General features: G+C 33.9%; 2 protein-coding genes across 4 annotated transcripts in view; one reads left to right on the top strand and one right to left on the bottom strand.

The window, feature by feature from the left end:
• Window positions 1–709: 709 nt before the first annotated feature.
• On the bottom strand, window positions 710–22743 carry LOC136041717 (huntingtin-interacting protein K-like). 2 transcript variants are annotated; one of them, XM_065726461.1, is made up of 4 exons: window positions 22720–22743; window positions 12310–12456; window positions 6348–6455; window positions 710–819 (listed from the first exon to the last, which is right to left on the bottom strand). In XM_065726461.1, the coding sequence occupies exons 2-4, from the start codon at window positions 12442–12444 to the stop codon at window positions 724–726; spliced, it is 339 nt and encodes a 112-aa protein (XP_065582533.1). In that variant the 5' UTR covers window positions 12445–12456; window positions 22720–22743; the 3' UTR covers window positions 710–723. The 2 variants fall into 2 exon arrangements, with proteins under 2 accessions (XP_065582533.1, XP_065582532.1); XM_065726460.1 differs by lacking the exon at window positions 22720–22743 and adding an exon at window positions 22576–22662.
• A 1259-nt stretch (window positions 22744–24002) lies between these two features.
• The window catches only part of LOC136041716 (tetraspanin-13-like), a gene marked incomplete in the record, with an annotated part of 60715 nt that continues 59331 nt past the window's right edge, over window positions 24003–25386 (top strand). Inside the window, 1 exon segment of one of the 2 annotated variants that reach the window (XM_065726459.1) lies at window positions 24003–24121. 2 annotated transcript variants of the gene reach the window in all.

Consider the following 25386-nt stretch of genomic DNA (forward strand, 5'->3'; position numbering starts at 1 on the left):
CGTAAAGAGTGGGGCGCTTAGGAGGAAAAGCCCCTTTCATATACGGAGTAATTTCTGTTCGTTTTAAATTTTAATATCGCTCCTTACTTTCAGTTAAAAAAAAATTATTTATTTTTTTCATAACATCTTAAGGGACTAGTAGCTCCAATAGTATACCCCTTGTGGTTGTCATGTAATTTGTTATAGCGTCACAACTTTCGAATGAGCCCTCTCGCAATATTCTAGGACCACTGGATCGATAGGATTACCCTGGGAGTAAAAAAATAAAATAAACACGTATCCATGATCTTTCTTTTGGCAAAAAATTCAAAATTACACAATTTTTTCGATAGGTGGAAGCCTCTACAGTAGGGCTCTCTTGTATGCTGAATTTGATAATGCGATTTCCATTAAGATTAGGTGACTTTTAGAGGGTCTTTCGCCATTTTTGGAAAATAAGACATAAATTTCTCAGGCTCTTAACTTTTGATGGGTAAGACTAAACTCGATGAAACATATATATAACGGCAAAGGTCCGTTATGCTTATCAAGCCTAACAGGTAGAGAACAGTTGAACATAGAAATTAAAAGACCCTCTCATGTCGAAACTTGGGCAGTAGATTCGTTAATCCTGAAAGCTGATTTCACCAGGAAAGAATTTCAAAAGTTAGGGATAGATCCATGATCTCCATTTCTTTCTCCTATTTTTGAAATAATGCAACTACACATGTAAAAGAATAAAGTTTAATTTGTCAGTTCAATAAGAGCTTGAACAACATCTCCATGGTGTTCTCGTAGCGTTTTTTCTGCTCTTTGCTTAGAGACTTCTAATTCCCGCATCTGAAAATTAAAATCAGAAAATCAAATTTTATAATGCTTACACAAATAAAAATAACTCAAACAACAGCTTGATAAAATTAATGTTCAAGATACAAAACTGTTAGTATGTTTTTGTAGGAACAGATTTTAAATTCAATTATAAAATTCAAGAAAAATAAAACAGAACAATGTCAATTTATTACATCAGAAGATTAAACAGGAATCAATAGCACTGTGAAACGCTGGTAGAAATTGTATTGACTAGATTGACGACGCTTGAATTGTTGCACTAAATTTTGTTTGCCTATACCGACCAAGGTCTCAACGTTTTTGAAATGGTAAGCCCCAAGACGAATATATTCTCTAACAGAATGACCCGTTTCAAAAGAACAGTCTCAAATTACGCTATTTCTTTGTGAGCCAACTTTACTCTGCGTTCCCTGATACCCAACCAATATTGTTAGGCTTCCAATGCACCATGCATATAAAGCAATACTGCATTACTTTGTCTTACATCATGAGACTTAACGTAATCCAATTTGTCATTTCTGAATTTGTAGCATGAACCAACTAAGTCTATGCTTAAACATCGCAACACAAAGCACCTTTCATTTGTTCCCATAATTTTCACTACGAGAACAATATTATTCTGTTTATTGTCGAACTCCTTGTCAGAAGACCACTTTACTAATAATTTAAAATGAATCTTCGTGTTGCAATCCAAAAAAAAGAAAAAATAAATAAAAGTAATGCAAACGTCTTAAATATTTTAATATTGTCAGATTTGAAAACGAAACAACAAAACTCCTATTCTTCAAATATTGTTTGCCTAATTTTGGACATTAATTTTGAAATTTAGGTTACTAGACAAATTGTATAGAAAGAGTTAAAGAAAAATATGCCCTGAAAAAAGAAATTGCATAAACAACTATTTCCTCCTGTATGCCGGGGATGGATAAAATATTGGGAAAAATTCCAACACTTTCCTTGATATTAGGTCAACTTTTGCACATCAAAAAAAAGTTTACTAGTTAGCACTGCATAAAATAAAACAGTTGGTGCCGCCACCCCATCCGCACAATGGAGACAGTGTCAAATATTTATAAAACATGCTAAGATTTTCAACAAAAAGAAAACGGTCATTTTAAATCTTAAGACAAACAGAGATTAACTCTTACACGAAGTAAAAGATGAGAGAATAGAAATTAATATAGATGAAGAAAACTAAATTCTTAATTTTCTGAATTTGGATCTAGTGAGACAATTTTACTTTGCCTTCTGGAATTTTTAACAGTCAATCTCCAGATAATTAATTTGGTGATGAATTCATTTTATCCCAGCCTGATCCTTTGGCAATCGTAACGAGCATAGAGTCCCTTTTTTGTTACTGAGAAACCAAGGCTTTGGTTCAGATTCACTGATAGAATACGGGGCTTGAATTTTGATTATATTGCTTAAGGCCTAGCGGAAGTCAAAGCATTTTACTCCCTAGTCAATTCTTTTTCAAAGGCAGTAACTCGGTCCAAGACAAAGTTATCAGTTTTCTTCGTCGCTTCGACTAAAGAAACATGAGAAGATTGAACTTACGGGTTTTTCACTCAAAATTACGACTAGGCACAGGTTATCTTTGGCAATTCTTCTTCTAATTATTTATACTATAAAATTTATATATATATTTATTAACCGGCAGTTTGGTGTCTACAGGCATCTTATTCTCCAGACTTTGTTTAAACTGGTTATAACTAACTAATACTTCACTGAATCGCTCTAGAACAGCCGTGTCTAGTCTTTTGAGGGGAATTTTTGACATCGAAACACAAATATGTAAAGTATTTGAGGGGACTGCAGCCAGCAATTATATATTATAGAAATAAGTTTCTGATCGTTGAATAAAATATTTTTTGCTATATTTTTTGATACTCCACAACAGTGTTAAGCGTAGCAATCTAGAATGCAAACCCAACACAGGTTTTATAAATATTTTGGAATTATAAAAAAATAATTTTCAGCTTTAAGATTTGATTATATCAAAATATTCGCCAGGTTTTTTTTTATATCTGTTAAAATATAAACACCCCCGAAATCACTAATATAGAAACGTAAGGCAAACTCCAAATGTTTAACATGGGAGGTATAGGAAGATTCCTTGAGAGCCGGTCCTGCCTTAAAGGAAGCTAAAAAGAATTTTATATACTAAATTTTATATTCCTATCGCTTTTAATCCTACTCGCCTATTCCATTTCTTTTACTTTATTACTCTAATGAATTTTTTGAATACTACCCACTACAGTGCCCTTTAATTTTCTTTAATTTTGATTTTTCATTGTCTACTTTCCTTTCATAGTTTTCTCTACTTCTGTTTTCTTTTTAATTTTAATTTATTTCGGAATTACATCGTTGACAGATTTTATCAATTACTCATATTTCTAAACTCCACAGCTCCTACTCTCAATTGGAAAACTTAATATTTTTCTCTATGTTTTAAATATGCGTCAAATTTTGGATAACATATTTCATTGTATTTTACATACTATATTCTAAGGAATCAAGTTTACGACGTTAAGGCTTTGGATATCTGTGTATGTTCTTAATCCTGCGGATATTCTTGTAGTATAATTTGATATATTAAAATATGTCATAAAATACTAAGACGAAATATAAAAAATATTGATAACATAATTTCTGAAGTCCTAAAGTTTTAATTTCTACATAAGACAGGCAATTCTTAATCATTAATAGCTGAGATTCAGCTTTATCCATCTACCAAATTAAATTTTGAAAATTTGCCTTGAGTTCTTTTTTGACTGAAATATAATTTGAAAAATCCTGAAAACATATGGACCTAAAATTCTTTTTTTATGCAAATTAGGAACGGTCTCTAATAGCATAATCCTTTTTTGATGACGGGGTGGACCTGATATAGTTCAACGTTCAATCGGGTTTAATTAAAAAAAAGGAAATAACTAAACTTAAAATACACTGCTCTGTGACAAAACTCACGTTTTGTCCAGACTTACAATAAAGCCACAAGTTTCTGGTTAGATAAGACAAATCTTAATGGTAAGTGACAGTAAGTGGCCTCAGCAAAATTAGCAGCAACTTCTTTCGAGAATAACCTAAAGTGTAAGACTTTGAACTTTAGAGAAAAGAGAGAGGCGTTGAGGAGGGGGCAGTCTCTTTCATATATGGTATATTTTCCGTTCGTTTTAAGTTTTAATGTTGCTCCTTACTTCAGTTAAAAACTTTTATTTATTTCATTTCTTAAAGTTTTTGAATTAATGAGGGTGCTGATTTTAGATCATCGTATATGAATAATTAAAACAAAATTTACATATTGAAGATTTGAGGAAAAAAGGGACAGGAGAGGGAACCTAGTTGCCCTCAAATTTTTTGGGTTACTTAAAAAGGTCACTAGAACTTTTAACTTTATTTACGAACGTTTTTATTAGAAATAAATATACGTAACTTACAAATCAACTTACGTAACAGACTTCTATATTCGTATGTTTTTATTACGTATATAGGGCCCTCCAGTTTTTTGTTTACTTAAAAAGGCACTAACTTTTAATTTTATTTACGAACGTTTTTATTAGTAATGAATATACGTAACTTACAAATTAACTTATGCAAAGAACTTCTAAATTCGTAAATATTTATTACGTATATGAGGGGCTTTGCCCCCACGGCAATACCTCGCTCTTTACACTAAAGTTCGAATTTTGCTCCAATTCTTTATGAAAAACCCCTGAACCACAAAGGCCATTTAGTTAGAATAAATAGCTCTTTTGAAATTACCAAAAATACTTTACCGTAAAGAGCGAGGTATTGAGGAGGGGACGAGCCTCCTCATATATAAAAATAATTTCTTTTCGTTTTAATGTTGCTGCTTACTTTCAGTTGAATAAAACTTGTTTTTTTAATTTAATTTCTCATTGTTGTTTTAAATAATGCTGGAAAATCCAGTGCCCCCTTCATGGAAATTCTCTTCCGCTATGATAAATTCCTCCATGGTCCTCTAACGTAACCACCGACCCCCCCCCCCCAGAAAAATACACCCTGAAAACGTCATTATACTTCGTCAATAACCAATACTACATGTAAATAATGAGCAAGGTTCATAATTTGCAGCCCTTTTCCCTGGGGATAATATTAATTCTATTCACAAGGGTCCTCAGCCAAGAGAAACTTGCGATTCACACTTTCCACTTTGCATCTCAAAGACCTCATCCCCAAAGACATATTTATTTGGTTTTCGAGTATTCTCTACAAAATGGCTGTCTCAAAATTTTGATCCTGCAACTTTGGAAAAAATGAGCGTGGGAGGGGACCTAGTTGCCCTCCGATATTTTTGGTCACTTAAAAGGGACATTTGAACTTTTAATTTCCGTTAGAATGAGCTTTCTTGCGACGTTCTATGACCACTGGGTCGATACGATCACCCCTGGAAAAAAAAACACATAAACACGCATCCGCGATCTTTCTTCTGGCGAAAAACGCAAATTCCACGTTTTTACAGATAGGAGCTTGAAATCTCTACAGTAGCCTGAATGTGATGGTGAGATTTTCACTAAGATTCTATGACTTTTAGGGTTTGTTTCCCCCTTCTTTCAAAACTAAGGCAAATGCTAAACTTGACGAAACTTATATATTTAAAATCAGCATAAGAATGCGATTCTATTGATGTATATATTGGTATCAAAATTTTGTTTTTTAGAGTTTTGGTTACTATTGAGCCGGGTCGCTCCTTACTATAGTTCATTACCACGAACTGTTTGAAAGTTTTAGAATTTGAAAAAAAAAAAAAAGGTTTACAGCAGAAGAGCTCAGACGCATACTTCGAAATGAAAAAGACAGTTTTATTCAAAAATAATAATTGATCTATACATAAATAAAACTACCCATTTTGAGTCTAACCCCCCTTCCTAAAAAAAGAAAAACCTCTGGTATTATCCCTAAGGCTTAGACCCCTTATTACTTATTCCTTTTGAACAGAGGCAAGCAAGAAGGCTTGAAGGCACCCTCCTGAAACAACACATGTGTTACAAAATTGGCCTGAAATACAAGAGAAATTCTTTAGGGATGTCTCCCTTACTTGGACGGATTCATGTGTAACAAAATTGACCTAAATACAAAACAATTTTTTTCTATTTTGCTGGTTGTCAATTATTATTTTAGCGAAAACAATGCTGAAAGACTACAAAATGCTACTTTAAAACAGGTAAGAACTACTTTTGACCTACCAAGTGTACCTGTTAAGATTTCTGGCTTTCACTGCAATTTAAACCTTAAAATTAGACAAAGAGCAAAATATATTTTCCCCATCTACACGGACTTTTCTGTACTCCCAAATCCTTATACTAATTTTTTCGAAACGCCATTACACTAAAAACAGTTGATGAGTTTCAAAATCTTTAAAAGAAAATGAGAACTGCAAAGCTAACTAAACAAACTGTCAAATAGTTTAGTATACACTAATTAGTACAACTGATTCTTCCTTAATTTATAATTATCCAAAAAAGAAATTGAGCAAAACAGAGTGAAAAACTTACAATCAATTCAACATCTTCTTTTTTTATACCAACTTTTGCCAATTCTCTTTCCTTGGCTTGTCTTTCAGCAGCTTCCTTATTTCGTCTCACCCCTATCGCACACAATGCCTAAAACAATTAGAAACGAATTACAAAAGAATGGAGCGCAGAAGTGCGGAATACTCGGTAGTCTTTATTCCCTTATTTATACAGGCAAACAGGATTGCTAGCTAAACATCTTTCTTAGTAATTTTTTTTTTCTAGGACACCACAGAGTTTAGTAACATAGAATGATTTTCAGCCTTCCAATGAATCAGCTTCAGAATAAATAATAGCATTTGAAAATATTAATTCTATTCGCAAGGGTCCTCAGCCAAGAGAAACTTGCGATTCACACTTTCCACTTTGCATCTTCTGCTATTTCAACTTTTAATGAAGAGGGAGGCAACATACATGCAAAGCAGTAGTAAATTATTATTTTGGACAAGGGGACAAGCCAGCAGTCCCAAATAGACAGTGCCAAATAAGTTGCAACCAACAAAGAACAATAGCCAAACACCAAAGTTTCCATGAAATTATTTTTCGAAATTATTTTGAAAGTTTCCAATTATTTTGCCTGCCTAAACCCCAGCATTTAATGAACATTATTAAGACAGGGGTTTGTATTTTGGCAGAATTATCATTTGTACTCATTAATTCTATTATTTTATTCCTTTAATTCATCTTTTTAGCTAAATTTAAAATTAACTTGGCAAAATTGCTGCATTTACTGAGTGAGGATAAGATTTTAGCAAGCCAGGTTTCACTAGTGATCATCTCAGTACCTTCATCTACTTTCGCTCATCTAATTTTACTCTTCTTATTTATAAAATTTAAAAATAATCTCTTAAAGCTACACTGCTTCGGACCGTAATTTTGCCGACTCAGCTTTTTTACCCGCACACCAATAATTATTATAGAGGGCGTCCCACTCCACCCCCAATACATGACACCTCTGACTATAAAACATGAGTCGAACCTGTAAAAGCCCTTCATCCTTTGTTCTTCATGCTTTTACAACGCAAGTTTAATTCGAAACAGCAAACCAGATTTTGAAGATATATGTACCATCAGTAAATCGCTTATCAGAAAATATACCATCAGCAAATACACAACTAGCCCTGAGTGTTGAAGCTTATGAATGGACAATTGATTCTTCTCCTAGGGAAGCTTTAGTTAAGGTCTAACCCAGTACTCTACAACAGAAAAGTATGTTGAAATGATTGAAGTTAAACTAGACTGCTTAATCAACAGATTCTACTGATAAATTTGGTGCAAAGGAATTAAAGGGGCAAATTTTTCCCAAGATTCAGAAGAGGGATGGAGAAATATAACAAAATGATGGCATTGCCTTTTCTCTTTAGACACACTTATTTGGATTGGTTCTATAGCCTTATGCATCTTTTCAGCTCCAATGATAGACTTTTGTATCGGAGACACAAAGTAGACCAGGAAGGGTAGGATCTGGCCATAGACGACATTGCTGGATTTAGGTTTTCTGATTACCAGAGGCATAGTAATTAGACCTTTAAACAATGATGAGCAAAATTGCTATCTCAAAATGCTTACCGGGTGCGACTGGCAAAAAAAAGAGGCGTGGTGGGGGACAAGCGCGTGGTTGCATGCCTTTCAAGTACACCTGACACTTAAGCAAGATACTAGAACCTTAAATGTCAAGTCGAATGAAATTTCTCCAAAATTTCTTTGACAACCCCTTCCATACGAAGTGCCTTGGCGAAAAAAAAAATTAATAATACATAGAACCAACTGCACTCTTTACTTAAGTAGCGGCGTTCTGCTATCATGATCCGATAAAGTATTGTTTTCTTATAATCATCACAAAATGTAACGCTTATCTTTTCTATAATGGGACATCTTGCCAGTGATCAAATATTACCATCTTTCTATGATAGACACAGAAATACTACCCAAAGATAATTAATTCCAAACCAATTGGATATTTAAAAAAAAAGAAAAATGTACAGAAAGACAAAATTCGTAAATCTCTGAAGATCTTGAAAAAACTTGGCTCGTAAGATTTCTAATATTCAAAAGAGCTCCTGAACCTTATGCATATATAAAAAAAAAGCTAAGAATCATGCCCAAACAATAAAAGCAAAGGAAAAAGGGTGTAAATGTAAATAAAATCTTCATGTAAACAGAACTATCTTTACGCAGAGAAAATACAAACATTTTCCCATATACCTTTATAGCTTTTTCTTATATACCTCTATTACTCTTACTTTCTTAATCATTATTTCTAAATTTTCCTGTAATTCTTTTCTATGGTAACTGCAAGGAGGGACAATTTTTTTTTCAGTCATTACACAACGTGCGTTTGTTTTGTTTTTTTCAGTCACTGCAAAAAAAAGTGTTATCGTTTGTCAAAAAACTTGCTACTGTTTTTTCTGTTATTGTAAAAAGTGTCATCGTTTTTTTTGTATCATTGGAAATACTGCCATTGGGGGGGGGGGGGTATTGTTTGTTGAAGTTTTTTTGTTATTGCAAAAAATTCCAACGTTTTTATTTACCATAATTAGAAAGAAAAAATACTGTAATTTTGTAATCACTACAAAAAGTGTTATCATTTTTTGTGTCTGAAATTTTTCTGTCATTGGAAAAGAGCCATGTTCTTTATTTAATCCTTGCAGAAAGTGCCTTTGTTTTTTTTTGTTCTGTATTTATATGCGTCGTGATTTTTAAACTATATATCTAAGAATCATCGATTTTTCTAATGATAGCCATGTTTACCAGGGATAATAAAATCCAAAAGCAATTGAAACAAACAGGAAAATTTAGATTGTAAATCACGACAAACACGCACACTAAGAATTAATCGATAAATGTTAATAGTTACAATGTATCCAATGATAGACACAAAAAAAAAAACACCAACGGATTGTTAAAACAACATAAAATTGCAACAAACATCCACACGGGGACATATTTCAGTGTAGGCGCAAATCTAAACCAGAAAAAGCAAATATATAGAAAGAAAGAAAAATCAGAAATTAGTGATAAATTGTAAAGGGATAAGCTCTTAAGACTTTTAAAATTCAAAAGAGCTCCTGAGTTATGCCCATACATTACTGAAACCACTGAAGAGTATGTCTAAAAATACCACAGCAATGAAAACGCCTGCCAATAAAATTTGCGTCAAAACAGAATAATCTTCACAACAAAAAAAAATGGAAAAAAATGTTTCAATGCAGCTTACTAGCTTTCCTAACCTAAGGAATTTTTAACGTCTATTGTGTAATTTATCTTCCATCAAAAAGAATGCTATTGTCACAGGGCCTTATCGAGGGTGTGAGGAGGGGTTATTACCCAGTCCCCCCCATGAAATTTTGTCTGACTCACAGAATTACACAAATGCTAACAAATAAGATTTTAAGGGGTTTTGTAAAGTTTTTTACCAAACCCCTTCCAAAAAAAATAATCCCCCTCCTAAAAAAAAATTTTGCACGTGGCCTTTCACTATTATTTTTTTTGTCATAGGAAACAGGGTCATGGTTTTTTATGTCATTGAAAATAATGTTTTTTTTCTGTAATTAAACATTATTTATCCTTTTTTTTCTGTCATTAGACTTAGGGCTATTATCTATTTCTGTCATTTTTGTTGCCGTGTGCGTGTTTAATGTATACTTTTTTTCGATGTAATCACCAACTGGTTCCATTTTTCTGCCTATAATTGAAAAATTATATGTTATTCTTTTGGAATAACAGAAAAACAACAACAGCCTTTGTCTCCTGACAGAAAAAATAAAACAAAAAAAAGACAGTGACAGTTTTTTTATTCGATGAGAAAATAAAGGAGTACCACTTTATTTGATGGCTGAAAAACAAAACAGTTACTTTTTGCGGTGGCAATGAAAAAAAAAAAAAAAAAAAAAAACAGAAAAAATAGTCAGGAAAGAAAAAGCTATGAATATCTATGGGTATGTTTTTATGTCTTTTTTTTTGTTTTGTTTTTTAAGATAGCTCATCGTCAGTCGGGTGTCAGAATGTCGTATTTCCATTATTTAAATTGTAAAGAGAGCACAAAATTTCACAACTTTTTTATTTCCCCTCCGATACCCATAAATCAAAAACAGACTGAAATATAAAAATTTGTTGGTTAATACTGAGTTGACTAAAAGCAAAATTCCGTCTGAATAGTTCACAAGGGGCTTTTTCGCCAGCTATGCGCTCATAGCAAGACCAAGACTCAGGAGGCGTAATGAAGAGCAATTCAAGGAGGTCCTTTTTCTTCAGTTGATTCAGTTGCAGTCTTTCATCGTCTAGGCGTGGAACAGCTAGTGGCTCCAGTCTTCTGACTCTCTGAGGAAGAGTACACCATTCCTAGTCGAAGTCAAGGGTATATTGAATGTTTCCACTAGATGACGAAGGCCTCTTAGGTCCCGTACCTCAGGTTCACTGGCTTTTCTTTCGGGTCTGATAGAGTGAATGAAATTGAGAGTCTTGTAATCCCTGAAAAATTCATGACTACTGCCCATGCAGTCGCATGGTGAAGGGTGAAGTTCCTATTTTTGTAACTACAGTCATCAGACCACAAGATAAGATCCTCCCTTCCTATCCTAATCCTTGTTCTATGAAATCCAAAATAATACTCATTAACTCGGACCTGATTAACATCTGATCAACATCATGCAGGTAAAATTTTATTAGATCTAGGCCTTTACGTCTAATACCTGTGTTATTAATTTTTTCCATCAAGATTTCATGGTTTGGCGTATCAAATGCCTTTTTTATATCACAGAAGAGAGCAGACACATGATTATCATCATTTAGTGAATCATTAATCTCTAAGATTAGCGCAGCAACAGCTTGTTCAGTGGAATGACAAGACCTGAATCCAAACTGATTTTAAGTAAATAAATTACATTTATTAAAATAGGATACAATTCTTTTTTGAATAATTTTTTTCTAGAACCTTAGATATTGGAGAAAGAATAGCTATTGGGCGATAGTTGCCTACATCTGTCTTACCACCTTGCTTATGAATTGGAATAACTTGTGCAGATTTCCATACTTCTGGAAAGATCCCTGATGATATAGATGCGTTTAAAATATTAAGCAATGGGACATGGATTACACAAGCAAGTTCTTTCAGAATATTTGTGTAGAGCCCATCTAGACCTAGGGAATTACCACGCTTTAAATTCGTAATTACTTTCTGGAATTCACCGAAAGTAACAAGGGCCAGGAACATAATAGAATTTTCGGATGACGGTAGATAATCTTTATATGAACCAAATAAAAATTCAGGGGATTCCAAGTCAGCAGTAGCGCTAAAATGGGATAAGTAATTACAAAAATAATCTGCAACAGCATCCTTCCCCTTCAATTCAACACCACTTTCATTTATGATTACTTGAGAGTGTGATGTCTTAGTATTGTTTCCAATTTTTTCTTTGATCAATTTCCATGTAGTCCGAGGTGAATCCAATTTTTTAAATGAATTTTCATAATAAATTTGTTCACTTGTTCTAAGAATTTTAACTAGCAAATTTTTATAATTTTTGAATCACTGTACATTATGAGCTGGGGGGTATTTCATTTTTATCTTATAGAGTCGATTTTTTTCCTTGATAGATTTTAAAAGCGATAAACTCATCCAAGGTTTTTTGGGTGAGTTTCTTTTCCGGTATGTAGCTCTAAATGGGCAATGAAGATTTGGTTTTTCGTTCAGAATTCAAATCACTCTCGTTAGTAACTTCACTCCGACCTATATCGCTAAGACTAGATTTCAGTTCATTCATATTTACTTTTGAAAAATTTCTCCTTTTCATAGGGCTTTCTTTATTGGCTATCTTTTGTGCTCTGAAGTCAGACATTAAAAGACAATGATCAGACGTATCTTCCATAACCATGAATGCAGCCTCACATGGATAAGGTGCAAAAATGTTATCAATCAGAGAAAAAGATGAAAAAAGGATACAACCTCTCTAACATCACCAGCCATCTCTTTCTCTTCAGCATAATCTGTAACTTTTTCTAAATCAGCTGCACCAGAATCATGTTTTGCTGATTTCTTAAGATTCTTAGGGTCTTGGGCTTCTTCTTCTGGAGTGGACATTATTTAGGAAATCTAAAATTAGAATGCAGTTTATGCTTGTGAACAGGGCTAGAGATGTTGATTAATACCCTCCATAACCATAGGGAATCACCTTATGTGGGTTATGTTGGCACAAAAGTCTTTTGTTTGGAAAATTAAATAGCTGTCACATTGCTTCCAGCAGTTACATTGGCATAGACCCTAAACAATAACCACTGACTTAGAGCCACATGTTTTCAAAATATCAGAAAAATTTTTCGTTTTTATCAAAAGAAAATATGGACAAACAAGAGCTAAGAGCTCATATGGCACTTGTGACGAGGCTGGAAGAGCCAAGAGCTCATATGGTATGAGCTCTAGGAAAATTCTAAGAACCAATAGATTGATTTAAAAGGAAAATAACAGGCTTAATGCCGGTCGGGATTTAAAATAAGAGCTCTGAGTCACGAGGTCCTTCTAAATATAAAAATGCATTAAGATCCTATCGCACACTCGTTAATTATAAATACCTGATTTTTTCTAATTTTCCCTCTGCCTTCAGCCCCCCCAGATGGTTTATTCACGGAAAACGACTTTATTCGAGTTCGAGTTCTATTTATTTTCATAAGATAACAATAACAAGACAATATAAACGTAAACAAGCTTGTTCAAAAAATTCCCCAAAGCCACACAAGATCGCACAGTCTTTAATTGGAGCCCGTGAAGATGAAGATTGCAAGATCTAATTCTTACCATCATTCGTTCATACCCCGGGTCATCAGGATCTGGAACAAACTACCATTCCTAGTAGAAAAGATAAAATCACTGGAAGCCTTCTCCAACAGCCTAAACATAAACATACCATGTCTCGAGACTTTTAACATAGGACGACTTTAAATGGAAATCGTGCCGCAGTCGATCCGCTCTTCGCCCTGCCATAACATTTTTCTTTTAAAAAGGTGTACAGTTGTATAGAAATTTTGTATTGAGAGGCGTGAGGAATAAAGTTATTTATTTATTTATTTAATATCCCAAAGGGCCCAATGGCCTGTTATTTGGGAAATGACATACAATAAATAAAGAATCAGCACGTCCAGAAGCACCAAACTCACCAAAGCACTGAACCCCACCCCCTAAGTCACCGAAAGAGAGCAGATCCAGTACGATTACGTCTATCACGTATCTAAGACATTTGCTTCTTCTACCCACCAAGTTTCATCCCGATTTCTCCACTCTAAGCGTTTTCCAAGATTTCCGGTTGCCCCTGCCAACTCCCCCCTTCCCCATTGTCACCATATCTAGTCAGGATCTAAAATAAGAGCTTTTAGACATGGGTTCCTTCTAAATATCAAATTTCATTAAGATCCAGTCACCCGTTTTTAAGTTAAAAATCCCTCAATTTTTCTAATTTTTCCAGCTCAACATCCCCTAGCTCCTCCAAAGAGAACAGATCCGTTCCCATTATGTCAGCCACGTATCTATAACTTGTGCTTATTCTTCTCATTAAGTTTCATCCCAATCTCTCCACTCTAAGCATTAACCAAGATTTCTGTTTCCCCCCTCCAACCCCCCATGTCCCCGGATCCGATTTGAAATGAAAATAGATTGTCTGAGACACATTATCATTCTATATATCAAGCTTCGTCAAGATCCTATCACCCATTCGTAAGATAAAGATACCTCAATTTTTACAATTTCCAAGAATTCCAGTTTCCCCCTGCAACTCCCCCCAATGTCACCGGACTCGGTTGGGATTTAACATAAGAGCTCTAAAGCATAAGATTCTTCTAAATATCAAATTTCATGAAGATCTGATCACTCGTTCGCAAGTTACAAATACCTCAATTTTTCTAATTTTTCCAGCTCAACATCCCCTAGCTCCTCAAAAGAGAACAGATCCGTTCCCATTATGTCAGCCACGTATCTATAACTTGTGCTTATTCTTCTCATTAAGTTTCATCCCAATCTCTCCACTCTAAGCATTAACCAAGATTTCTGTTTCCCCCCTCCAGCCCCCCATGTCCCCGGATCCGATTTGAAATGAAAATAGATTGTCTGAGACACATTATCATTCTATATATCAAGCTTCGTCAAGATCCTATCACCCATTCGTAAGATAAAGATACCTCAATTTTTACAATTTCCAAGAATTCCAGTTTCCCCCTGCAACTCCCCCCAATGTCACCGGACTCGGTTGGGATTTAACATAAGAGCTCTAAAGCATAAGATTCTTCTAAATATCAAATTTCATGAAGATCTGATCACTCGTTCGCAAGTTACAAATACCTCATTTTTTCTAATTTTTCCAAATTACTCCACTCCCCCCAACTCCACCAGAGAGAGCGGATACGGTTCAGCTATGTCAATCACGTATCTTAGACATGTTTTTATTCTTCCTACCTAGTTTTATCCTGATATCTCTGCTTTAAGTGTTTTCCATGATTTCTGGTCCCCCACCCCCCACCTGAATGATGCTGGATCCGGTCAGGATTTATAATAAGAGATCTGAGTTACGAGGTCCTTCTAAATATGAAACTCCATTAAGATCCGATCACTCCTTTGCAAGTTGAAAATACCTCATTTGTTCAATTTTTTCAGAATTAACCCCCACCCCTCCCCTAAATAGAACAGATATGTTCCGGTTATATCAATCACGTATCTAGGACTTCTGCTTATTTTTACCACCAAGTTTCATCCCAATCCTTCCACTCCAAGCATTTTCCAAGATTTTAGGTCCCCCCCCAAAATCCCCCCAATGTCACCAGACCCGGAGCGGATCCGTTCTGGTTATGTCAGTCACGTATATTGGACTTTTTTTCATTCTTTCCATAAAGTTTCATCCTGATCTCTGCTTTAAGTGTTTTCCAAGATATCCGGTTCCCCACCCCCAAAATCCCCCCCCCCATGGCTCTGGATCCCGTCGGGATTTAGAATAAGAGATCTGGGTTACGAGGTCCTTCTTAATATGGAATTTCATTAGATCCTATCACTCCTTTGTAAGTTAAAAATACCTCATTTTTTTAATTTTTCAGAATTAAACCCCCCCCCCCCAACTCTCCCAAATATGGTGAATCCGTTCCGGATATATCAATCACGTATCTAGGACTTCTCCTTATTTTTTCCACCAAGTTTCATCCCGATCTCTCCACTCTAAGCACTTTCCAAGATTTCCGGTTTCCCCCTCAAACTCTCCCAATGTCACCAGATCTGGTCAAGATTAACATAAGAGCTTTGAGACATGAATTCCTTCTAAATATGAAATTTAATTAAGATCCGATCACTCGTTTGTAAGTTAAAAATACTTTTTTTCTATTTTTTCCAATTTAACTGTCCCCCATCCCCCCCCCCAGATGGTCGAATCGGGGAAATGACAATTCCTAATTTCATCTGGTCTGGTTTTTGAAACGCCTGCACAATTTCATCGTCCTAGCTTACCTGGAAGCACCTAAACTAGCAAAACCAGGACCAACAGACAGACGGACTGACAGAATTTGTGATTGCTATGTGTCACTTGATAGATACCAAGTGCCATAAAAATGATGAAAAGGAAGCATTTAGTTACTTAAGAAAAGTAGTGGCCATATAAGACATTAGAGAAGGATGTACATATTGAGCCAGAGAGCAGCTATTGGCCTATATATTGGCCTATAGGAAACATTCAATTATAATAATTACTGCCTTCCCAAATTTATTATGGAATAGTGACAAAATATTCCTGTACAAAAAAAGGAGACATTACTGCAAATGTTAAAACAAAACAATTTTTTTCCTAAATAGGGGGACAAAAACTTCTGATGTGTAGTTTTCACCATACATTACTACTACTAACAGTTCACTGGAACACCCGACCTCCTGAGATCAACAGAGCTACCACACTCCTCCTCCATCCCAATCTGTTTAAATCCTCTCCCTTTACAACCTCCCAGTAAGTTCCAATTTCCCTCAAATCCTTTTTATAACCTCCTCACGTCTGATTCGAGAACACCCTACTTTTCCTTTGGTTCTAGATGGGTTTTGATCACAGTGATTCAAACTGTGAAGGGTTGTTCCAACCTGCTGCCATTTTCGATGGGTTTCAAACTCTTTTCCAAAGTTTGCTTTCACAATATGTTTTTAAACTTTTAAGATAAGCCTACAGAATAGCTATAATTTCTGAATCACCTCTAGAAAAAATTCTGACTAGACAGTTTTTTTTTTTTTTTTAGGATGTATTTTTATACTTCCAGCTACTACCTGCAGGGGTAAACTCTTTACAAGATTATAACTATTATTGTAACTATGGGGATTAGTCTACTTAAGCAAGAAAATTAATAAATGAGCAATATATGTCACTTTAGACTCTTTGGAACCCTAACAGTCATTTCTCCTAAATATCCGAGTTACTATGATTAATTTCCCATTTCTGACGAGCAGTCTTATAATAGAATTACTGTGTTCAAGAATTAAATAGAATATTACTCAATTTTTTTGTTCTGTAAAAGAGCATTTTCCCTTTGATTCTTCCTTTTTCTGCATACAATGGCACTAACATTAGGCTACACTAAAAGTATCTTTGACTCCTCCCCTACCACCCACCCCCCCAAAAAAAATCTAAAGATACTGTTCGAGTATCTCAGAAAACAACATATTTCAATCATAAATCATAGAAACGCATGTCTCAATAAAGGCGTAAAACTTTCTCAGCATAAAGTCCAGAGGTCAGTGGTACTGATTCATGAAATTTTAGGGAAAGGGGCAAGTCTTTTAATGAAAATAAAAAAAGGGAGAAGGTGTTACAACTTTACAATTTTTCAATGAAAATACCAGAAAAGTTGTGTTTTAATGTAGGGTGAATTCCAGGAGAAAAAATTATCCCCTCCCCATTGAGATCCCTGTTAGAAGTAGCAGCACTTATTTTTTTTTTCTCAATGCAATTCATGGTATATTACTCTAATCAAAGCAATTAGCCATAAAGGGGCAACATTGACTGATCCAGAAAAAAAACCATAGAATTCTGAACTTTCATACCATGAGAAGTTACAAACACAGTAAAACAAATCACTAATCATGGACAAAACCTCAATAAAAGCATAAGTCATTCACAATACAAGGCCCAGAGGTTAGGAAATGCCGATTCATTGAACCTTAGGGGTACAAAATTTTTTAAATCTTTTAAAGAAGATGCTAACAAATTTAAATCTGCATAAGGGATTTCCAATTTTGCTGTTTTTCGATCCAAATACAAACACAAAGTAATTTTCTAAATCTAAGGGAAGACAAAAATCTAGGGGAGAAATGTCCAATTGATCCCACTGCTAGAGGTTGTAAAACTTGTTTTTTTTTCTTATTATATTAAATCTAGATTGAAATCTTCCTAGCCACGAATAGATGGATTAAAAACCATACCTAGCCTGTATTTGGTTTTTTGTTACTTCTGAAAAACAATACAAACAGAGCTGGTGACCTTATAAAACTACAAAAAGTTTGACAATAATTTTCCAATGATATTAAAATTTCCAAAACCGGATAAAAGTAAAGGTAAAGTAAAAAGTAAAAAAAGTAAGTAGAAAAAAAGTAAGTAAAAAAAGTAGTAAAGGTAAGTAAAAAAGGTGAGATAAAAGAAAAGAGGAAGGTAAAGGTAAAAGAAAAGGAATGAAGGAAAAGGTAAAAGAAAAAGGTAAAAGGTAAGTAAAAAAGTAAAAAGTAAAAGGTAAAGTAAAAGTAAAAAGTAAAGGTAAAAGAGATCCTAGACATGAACAGATTGATCACAAATAAGGCATTGAAAGTAGGTCTGGAGGAGCTAGAAATTGATTTATATATTCTTAGGCTTATTATTCTTGGACCTATCAATTGGCAAATTACCTAATTCATAAACCCAAGTAATCATGCATTATTATATGGTTAAAAAAAAAATAATATAAAGATACAGCTTGAAAATCTCAGAAAACAGCATATTTCAATGACAAATCATGGAAAACCATGTCTCAATAAAAACATAAAGTTTTCTCAGTATAAAGTCTGGAGGTCAGGTTGTGCTGATTCCTTAAGCTTTAGGGGGGCAAGGTTTTTTCAATTTTTTAAACAAGATACAAATAAATCAAAATCTAAAGGGGGATTGCAATTTTTCGGTTTTTCAATCCAAATACAAAAAGAAAGTAATTTTCAAAATCTAAGGGGAGACAAAAATATGGGGAAGAAATTTCCAATTGAAGCCACTGCTAGAGGTAGCAACACTTGTGTTTGTTTTTTTTTTCTTAATGAAAATTTTTCTAATTTTCTTTTCTTTCTAGATTTAAAACTTCCTAGACATGAATAGATTGATTACAAACCTTTCTGGTTATTCAGAAAAAAATAACAATGCAAACAGAACTGGTGATCTTATCAAACAATAAAAAACGTTATAATAACTTTACACTGATATTACATTATCCAAAATTGGTTAAAAGGTAAGGGCAACAAGAAGGCATTGAAGTATAGGTCAAGAGAAGCTGGAAATTGACTTATATATTCTCAGGATTATTATTCTTGGACCTATGAATTGACAAATTTCCTAATTCCCAAACCCATGTAACCATGCATTACTATGTGGGTTAAGGGTTCAGAAGAAATTGCAAGGATAGTAATATTCATTCAAGGATATAATAAACAAATTGAATTTTGTATTATACTTTCAGTCATTTAATTAGTCAATACTCCTGGAACTGACATAAAATTTTACATAGAAATTATTCAGGAATTTTCAGAATTTAAGTAAAATATTCACTTTATTTTGTAGTTGTATATTACTTTGCTTAGTAGAAGACAAATACTACGCATGATATAACAATCTATACTACCTAGTTAATGCACTAGTAGCAACAGTTACAAATTCAATTTTTAGTCCTTAAAGGGATCCTTATACTAACTGATAGCTTCTTTATTTTTGCTGGTATAAATATTTTAAAAACCTACCATGGAATTTTATTTCTACTGCAAAGCCTATACTTTAGTCATATATTCTGTATGTATTGATTTATTGACATCAAATCTGATTAAGTGGATAATTCTTTAATATTATGATTTTACCAATTTCTTAAATGTTTTCAAATTGCTTAGTTTTAGTATACTGACAGAATTATAATAAGAAATAAATTGTTATGTTTATCAGAATTGATTGCAGTAGATCCATGTCTGGGAATTGCAAAACTGCAAAATATCAACTTGGTATTATATTTTTCTTAAATTGCAGCATGGATCAATCTAAGGATTTTTCCTTGTGAAGCCCCAGGTATGATTATTGAAGTTGTTTTCACTAGTGTTTAGTGACCAGGTGCAGTTGGATAGCCAGTTGCTTCCCAGTTGAATTTACACTCCCTTGAAGACCACTTAGCATCTAGCTTTTGTTTGAAAATGTCCAGAGATCCAGCAGAATCTATGTCTTCAGAGATTTTATTCTGACCATTGGTAGTTCTTGAGGAAAAGAATTCAGTGGCATCCTATATCTGTTTAGGGTAGACTGCTTAACAAATTTCAGCAGATAAGATCTGGTTCTTGCATTGATATGTTCACTTTATTTGTCAGTCAATAATATCAACTGCTCAATTGGCTATTTACCATTTACCCAACCTGCAATCCCTTAAAGTGCAGATATACACAACAAATTGTATAGACCCTTATAGGCCTATGCACTGAATTTCCCATAAGTCAGTTTTCTTCAAATTGATCAAATAGTTTGTCAAAATAGTGGAGAAATCATTGCAAAACCTACACAAATTCAAGGTGGACCTAGGTTTTTTTTTATTTTCAAATAAAAAGGGAATGAGGGTAAAGTTCATTTCTGATGTAATCACATGTTATTATTTCATTTCAGGATCTAGGCTAATTCTGATTCTAATGAAGGTATTAATATTGAAAAAAAAAATTTTCAATCTAGTATTAACCTAATTTCTACTACCCAAGGCCTAACTAACCTAGTAGCCATTCCAATTATCTATAAGCTACAAACAGTGTACCTAAAATCAGGAGCTTGCTGTCCATGTTTAAAAATGTTACAATTTCATCAAAATTTCCTACTTATGCAAAATTTAGTCATTATGCCATTGGTTAATTACTTTGCTTAATAACAGTGATGTAAGAAGTAGTGCTAGTAAGACCAAAAAGTATGAGTAGCCTATTAAAAAATTTTAAGCTACTGAATTCAGAACTTATAGTAATTAAAACTGGCATATACAAGGTCAAATCCAACAAACAAAAAGTAATGAACAGTTACTTTGAAACTAAACAGAAGCTGGCATTTAACCCCACTTTGTATAAAAGGAGTTGTTGTAGAAAGTTCATAAAGGGCTTGTTTAATGGCAAACTGAGAGGGCTAGTGCCCTTTTTAAGCTGAAAGTGGTTGGAGGGCAAATAGCCCCCCTTCCCCTACCCATCATTTCCTCAAGTACATCCTATCAAAATTTTCAGATAGTCTTTTTGTTCAGCATGTTGAAAAGTCTGAAAATTATGTCTTTGAGGATGACAATCCGCCCCCCCCCCTCTCAATGATCTCAGGGCAAAGGTTGTAAGAATACCCTAGGAGCATATAAGGTTGTTGTAGAAAGTGTGGTCATATAGAATTTAAAAAAAGGTTCATTGGATTGGTAATCAGAAGTTCTAGCGCCCTTTTTAAGAGTCAAAGTAGTTGAAGTGCAGCTACCTGCCCACCCTCCCAGACATACACACACATTGTATTTTTCCAAAATGTATCTAAGAGACATTTTGAGATAGGCATTTTATTCAAAATAGTCAAGATATTGTATAACAAGGCAAGGGTTGTAAGTTATGCCCTAGAGGTATTTAATGTTTTTATGGAAGGGATAATCTTTAAACCTTAGAGGAGGCTTATTTGGTTGAAAATAAAAATTTCTAGTTCCCTTTTGAGAGTCAAAAGTGATGGAGGACAACTAGTTCTCCCCTGACTACTCTTCTTTTCATTGAACATACATGATTGAAATTTCCAAATAGTGATTTTGTTCAAAATAGTCCAAAATACACAGAGCAAAGCCTCTAAGGTTGACAATTCCCCAGTACCCTAGAGATAGGGTTGTAAGTTATGTCCTGGAAGCATTACAGTTTTCAAACAATAACAAATTGTTTAATATACTGACAGAACTATAATTGACTGACAGAATTAGGCCTATAATGAATTATAATTGATTGTAATGAATCCATGAATGGGAATTGCACAACTACAAAATATCAACTTTGCATTATATTTTTCTTAAATTGTAGTTAGGAGCAATCTAAGGATTTTTTCTTGTGTAGCTCCAGAGTTGATTATTAATGTTGTTTTCATTATTGTTTAGTGACCAGGTGCAGTTGGATAACCAGTTGCTTCCCCATTGAATTTACACACCCTTGAAGACTAAAGAGCATCTAACTTTAGTTTGAAAATGTCAACAGATTTAGTAGGAACTATGTCTTTAGAGTTTATTCTAACCATTGACAATTCTTGAGAAAAAGAATTCAGTGGCACCCTAACTCTGTTTAGGGTAGACTGCTTAACAAGTTTCAGCAGATAAGATCTGGTTCTTGCATTGATATTTTCACTTTATTTGTAGGTCAATAATATCAACTGCTCAATTGACTATTTACCCAACCTACAATCCCTTAGAGTGCAAACACACACAATAAACCTTATAGACCCTTATAGGCCAATGCAATGAATTTCCCATAAGTAAATGTTCTTCAAATTGATCAAATAGTTTGTCAAAATATGGGAGACATCATTGCAAAACCTACACAAATTCTAGGTAGGTCTGAGTTTTTAATTTTCAAATTAAAGAGGAGTGAGGCTAAAGTTCATTTCTGATGCAATCAAATGTTATTATTTCACATCAGGATCTAGGCTAATTCTGATTCTAATGAAGGTGTAGACAGTCTATTGAAAAAAATAAGTTTTTTTCAATCTAGTTTTAACCTCACTCCTACTAACCAAGGTCTAACTAGCCTAGCAGCCATTCAAATTATATAGTCTACAGGCTACAAACAGGGTGCTTAAAATCAGAAGCTTGCAGTCCATGTCTATAAAGGTTACTATTTTCCTCAAAATATCCTACTTATCCAAAATTCGGCCATTATGCCCTTGGTCCTTTACTTCACTTAATAACAGCAAGGTAAGAAATAGTATCAGTAAGACCAAAAAGTATGAGTAGCAAGTAAAAAAAATTAAGTTACTGAATTCACGAATTGTTGTATTTAAAACTGGCGCGTACAAGGTCAAATCCTACAAACCCAAACTCCATTAAAAGTAATGGAGCCACTTCTATTACTAATTCTTTTTTTAAAATTCAATCAAATCAAAAGTATGTAAATGCATACAAGGTACCAAAAAGCTTAGATAGAATTTTAAGGGAAAGGTATTAAGTTTTATTTTTTGGGTTAACTACAGGAAGTAACTTCGCCAGCATAGATAGTTGAGGCCAAGCCAAATTATGAATTCTTGAAGAAGAAAACGAAAAGATTGAAATTAATATTTTCTTTTTCCCTGAAAAGACTATGTCAAAATAAACCGAACAGATATTAATTAAATAAACTTTTCCCACAAAACAAGTTTTTCAAGGAAAAGTGAAAAACTCCATTTAATGAAAAATGAACAAAACTATAATCGAATAATCTACCCAGCGTAAGCTACCACAAATCAGCACTAATAAGAAATGAAACCCAAAACGAACAGAAATTACAATAAATACCCGAGTCTAATTCAAAACGAGCAGACATTAACATAAGTATTCAGCATGTATTATTTGATTGCCAGGCTCAAAGTGAGGAGGTTAATCCTCTAAAGCGTTTCTGCTCCTTGGCTAAGATTCCAAATACTTATACAGCTATTTTGTATTCTAACCTGTCTTGGGATATTAATTTTAAGATATTTAAGACATCTATTGATATCTTAAAGAAGAGAAATATTGTTTAGTAATGATTACAGCATGAAGAAGTCAATTAAAAGAAGATAATTTATGTAGAGATTTTGATTGTGCAGAAGAGAGTGCGAGTGAGTTGGAAGAGCCGTATTGATACTGGCCAGCCTGGTGGCCCCATACTGCTGGGCACAGGTAGCTCAGGTACCCACACTTCCCACTATCAATAACGGTGTATTATTGTATATAATAGTACGTATTCATTTTTTGCTGATTAGAGGAGAATAGAGCTTCCAGTAGCTAGTTTTCTGAAGGAGGAGTCAAAGAGGTGGGACTTGATGATAGTCAATATGCCTAACCTAACCTACAATTTTCGGAACTGGAAGTTTGTATTAAAACCCCTTTGCCTTCCGAAGTCATAGAATGTAGTTTACACTTTACTGATTCTTTTTTAATCTTTTCACTTTTTTGACTTTAAAAAATAAAGAAGTATTAAGACTTTAAGGAATAAACATCAGAATATATATATATTAAACTGAAAATCCATGGTAATAATTTTTTAAGTAAAGTGCAAATTATGTTCTGTTCTTGAGAAGATACAAGGGTCGCCAGCCCCATTTCTTTTAATTTTCGCTCGTGTTGGTTTTGAAAAAATTATCTATTGTAACTTCTTTTCATTTTGGGTTTCATAGAATTAAACATTTTAGAAAAGTATACCACGCATAAATACTCACTTTCTATAACCAATAACAGAAAATACTTTCAATCAAGGTTTTTCATTTTATCTGTCGGACTAGAAGAAAAAAAACTAATTAAGGAAGAAAGAGCTTTCAATTCTTTGTGATATCTTTTTGCTGTGACAGGTAATTATATTGATAATTTTCTTATTGCTGAACAAGCAGGTTTTTGGAAAGGTAGATCAACCCTTGATAACCTAATTCAACTTGATCATGACATTAAGAAAGCTTTTACAAGAAAACGAGTTGTATCTGCAGTCTTCTTTGACATTAAGAAAGCTTATGATACGTTGGACCCCTTCACAATCCTTACACATGCTCATAAATTTAATGTTGGAAATAATTTCTGGAAGTGGTGCAGGGCAGTGCTTTTTAATAGGACTATTAAAACCAGAGTTGGATCCATTTGCTCCTCTGCTAAGACAGTCTCATTAGGTGTTCCTCAAGGAGGAGTTTTGATTCCTCTTCTTTTCAATATACTGATTAATTATGTTGTAATTAATTATAATTAATTATATTAATTATAATTTTGGCTGATATGCCCTCAATAAAGTTTGCCTTATATGCAAATGATTTAGCCCTTTGGACTGAAGGCTCCTCTCCTAAAGTTTGTCAACCCAAGCTCCAGGGAGCAATTGATAAACTGTCAATATGGCTTAATATAAAAAATCTGGTTTTTTCTATCCCAAAAACAACTGGCATTGTTTTTTCTAGGAAAATTGACCATAGGCAAGATTGTCCCTCAATTAATCTGACTCTATATAAACAACAAATTCATTTTGCCTAGAATGTGAAGTTTCTTGGTATTTGGCTTGATAATAAGTTAAATTGGAATAGTCATATTTCTTATTTTTGTGATGTGCTTGAAAAATGATTGAACTTTATGCGTGCTGTTGCTGGGCAAAAGTAGGGTGCTAGCCGAGATGGTCTTCAAAAACTATTCATGTCTATAATATATGGAATGATTGAATATTGTCTCCCTGTCTATTGTTCAGCTTCAAAAAAGCTAATTTCTAAAATTGAATCAATAGTACACCATGGCCTGAGACTAATCACAGGTGCACTAAAAAGTATTCCTATTGCAGCTCTGTTCAATGAGGTTAATATCCCTTCTTTGAAGAAAGATTCTTGAAAACTTTCTTCTAATTACTTTATAAAAGTAAATACTAACCAAAACCTCCCTTTTCTCAAGGAGTGTCTCATAAATCACAAATTTTTCTATGAAAATCAGAAGACATATAGTAGTCCAGCCATTATCAAGTTGGTCTCCTTGCTGAATGGTATAGGTGTTTCTGAAAACCTAATCTTTTCTTGCCAGACCCAGATATCTCCCAACCCTCCTAATAGCATTGATAATGTTATAGATATAAATATCCCTGGCATGGATTGTC

Source organism: Artemia franciscana, unplaced genomic scaffold, assembly GCF_032884065.1.
Source record: "Artemia franciscana unplaced genomic scaffold, ASM3288406v1 PGA_scaffold_330, whole genome shotgun sequence".
In the NCBI taxonomy this organism is placed as follows: domain Eukaryota; kingdom Metazoa; phylum Arthropoda; class Branchiopoda; order Anostraca; family Artemiidae; genus Artemia; species Artemia franciscana.

Coding starts and splice junctions, on each gene's coding strand:
- LOC136041717 (XM_065726461.1), bottom strand. CDS start 12,444: ATGTCCACTCCAGAAGAAGAAGCCCAAGACCCTAAGAATCTTAAGAAA. Junction 6,456..12,309: donor TGGCTGGTGATGTTAGAGAG/GTTGTATCCTTT, acceptor TAATTGTTTTAG/GCATTGTGTGCGATAGGGGT. Junction 820..6,347: donor AAGAAGATGTTGAATTGATT/GTAAGTTTTTCA, acceptor TTTAATTTTCAG/ATGCGGGAATTAGAAGTCTC.